The sequence below is a fragment of the Cicer arietinum genome, chromosome 3 (genome assembly GCF_000331145.2).
Source record: "Cicer arietinum cultivar CDC Frontier isolate Library 1 chromosome 3, Cicar.CDCFrontier_v2.0, whole genome shotgun sequence".
Lineage (NCBI taxonomy): Eukaryota > Viridiplantae > Streptophyta > Magnoliopsida > Fabales > Fabaceae > Cicer > Cicer arietinum.
In genome coordinates, this window is record NC_021162.2 from 73,524,313 (window position 1) to 73,525,867 (window position 1,555).

Below are 1,555 nucleotides of genomic sequence, written 5' to 3' on the forward strand. Positions count from 1 at the left end.
CTCTTTCAACTGGGCTTCACTGTACCCCTGTTCCAAAAGGTGAACTGCGGTCAGATTATGTGAAGAAATGAAACATGTATCTAGTTAAAATGAGATGCTCAGTTTAATTTGTATAAATATTAAACAGAAAGAAAAAAAATTGAGTTATTTTAAAACAAAAAATTGCTTTATTGGACAAAAAAAATAACTGGCATAAATTTATTGAACAATAAAGAGACTTAAAAATGTAATTTCTCAAACAAAATTGAACAAGAGAAAAAAAATACCAAATGCTAATACATGATACATCTAGTTTAGTTGTTAGGCAGGTATTGCATTGTCAGTAATTAATTCCAGATAGGATCAAGAAACCATCTGTGTAAAAATTAGGAATTGTATACACTCAGAATAAAAGGTAGCCTAAAAAAATTAATACTAATGAGCTTATGGTTCTTCTTTCAATGAAATAGAAGTATATTCGTTTGATTGCTTATGATTGTTTTTATTGTTGAACCTACAGTTTTTAGCAGTCAACCTTGAGTTCAGTCTCTTAAGTTTGACGTAAATATAATTTTCTACTAGTACTACATACTACAGAGGACAGGATTCAACTTCAGGCAACACTATGATGTAAGAACTTACCTTCCGTGATATCCAATTCAATGCATCGCGATAGTTGACATCCATCCTGTTACTTCTAGCAGCTTCATCGCGCAGTATGGAATAAATATCAGAAATAGCATCCAGACCAGATTTTTGCCGCTCCTCAGAGTACAAAGAGAATTTCGACATCTGCATTAATCTCAATGCCTCATCCACATCACTCTGAGCAACAGCTTCAGAAAAACGGAGTCTTGCTAGGGCCTGTTTAGAAATTACAAATGAAATTCTAATTGCTTAGATAATATAAGTAATATTCAGATGCATACAGCTTCTCATAGTGGACTTGAAGCAGAGCCACCTATATGCCTAATAAATAGTAATTACCCTCCTTCACCTCATCTTAACAGGTAAAAAGAAAGAAGAAAAATAAACACTTACAGCTGATATGCGGAGAATACTGAGCAATGTTCTGACAGTTGTATAGGAATGTGGAGTGGTGGACTTTGCTTCTTCTTGACGAATGTTGGAGTAAGCAGTAGCAATATACTCTTCCAGTTCCCTTGGGACAGTAGGAGACAATCTTCTAGCAGTTGATATGTATGCACTAGAAGGAAGCAACACAATTTAATTTTTAATAATTAATTTCTAGCAAATGACAGAACATTGACACAGACTCTATATGAAACTACATGAGCCAGTCAGAATAAGCATGCAATCTAATCAGCAACGCATTTGCAGCAAACTCGAATTTTGTTTGGAAAAATGAAAAACAATTAGAATAATCCATATTCTCTTCTTACCGGAGAACAGATGGTTCGAGAGGAGTGAATCCTAAAGCAGGAGACTCTTTATATTGGTGAACATAGACAATATGCCTTGCCGTTTCAAGATCATTATCCATATCAGCTCGATCAAGGATTAACCACAGCAGATCAAACCTTGATAGGAGGGCAGGTGGAAGATTAATATTTTC

General features: G+C 34.7%; 1 protein-coding gene across 1 annotated transcript in view; it reads right to left on the bottom strand.

The window, feature by feature from the left end:
• LOC101499469 (DNA replication licensing factor MCM7) overlaps positions 1-1,555 on the bottom strand; it is a 5,769-nt gene that overhangs the window by 401 nt on the left and 3,813 nt on the right. Inside the window, exons 13-16 of the mRNA XM_004494363.4 lie at positions 1,383-1,555; positions 1,021-1,186; positions 622-843; positions 1-27 (exon numbers count right to left, since the gene is read on the bottom strand). Coding sequence (XP_004494420.2) covers positions 1-27; positions 622-843; positions 1,021-1,186; positions 1,383-1,555 — 588 coding nt within the window. The remainder of the gene's footprint in view (positions 28-621; positions 844-1,020; positions 1,187-1,382) is intronic.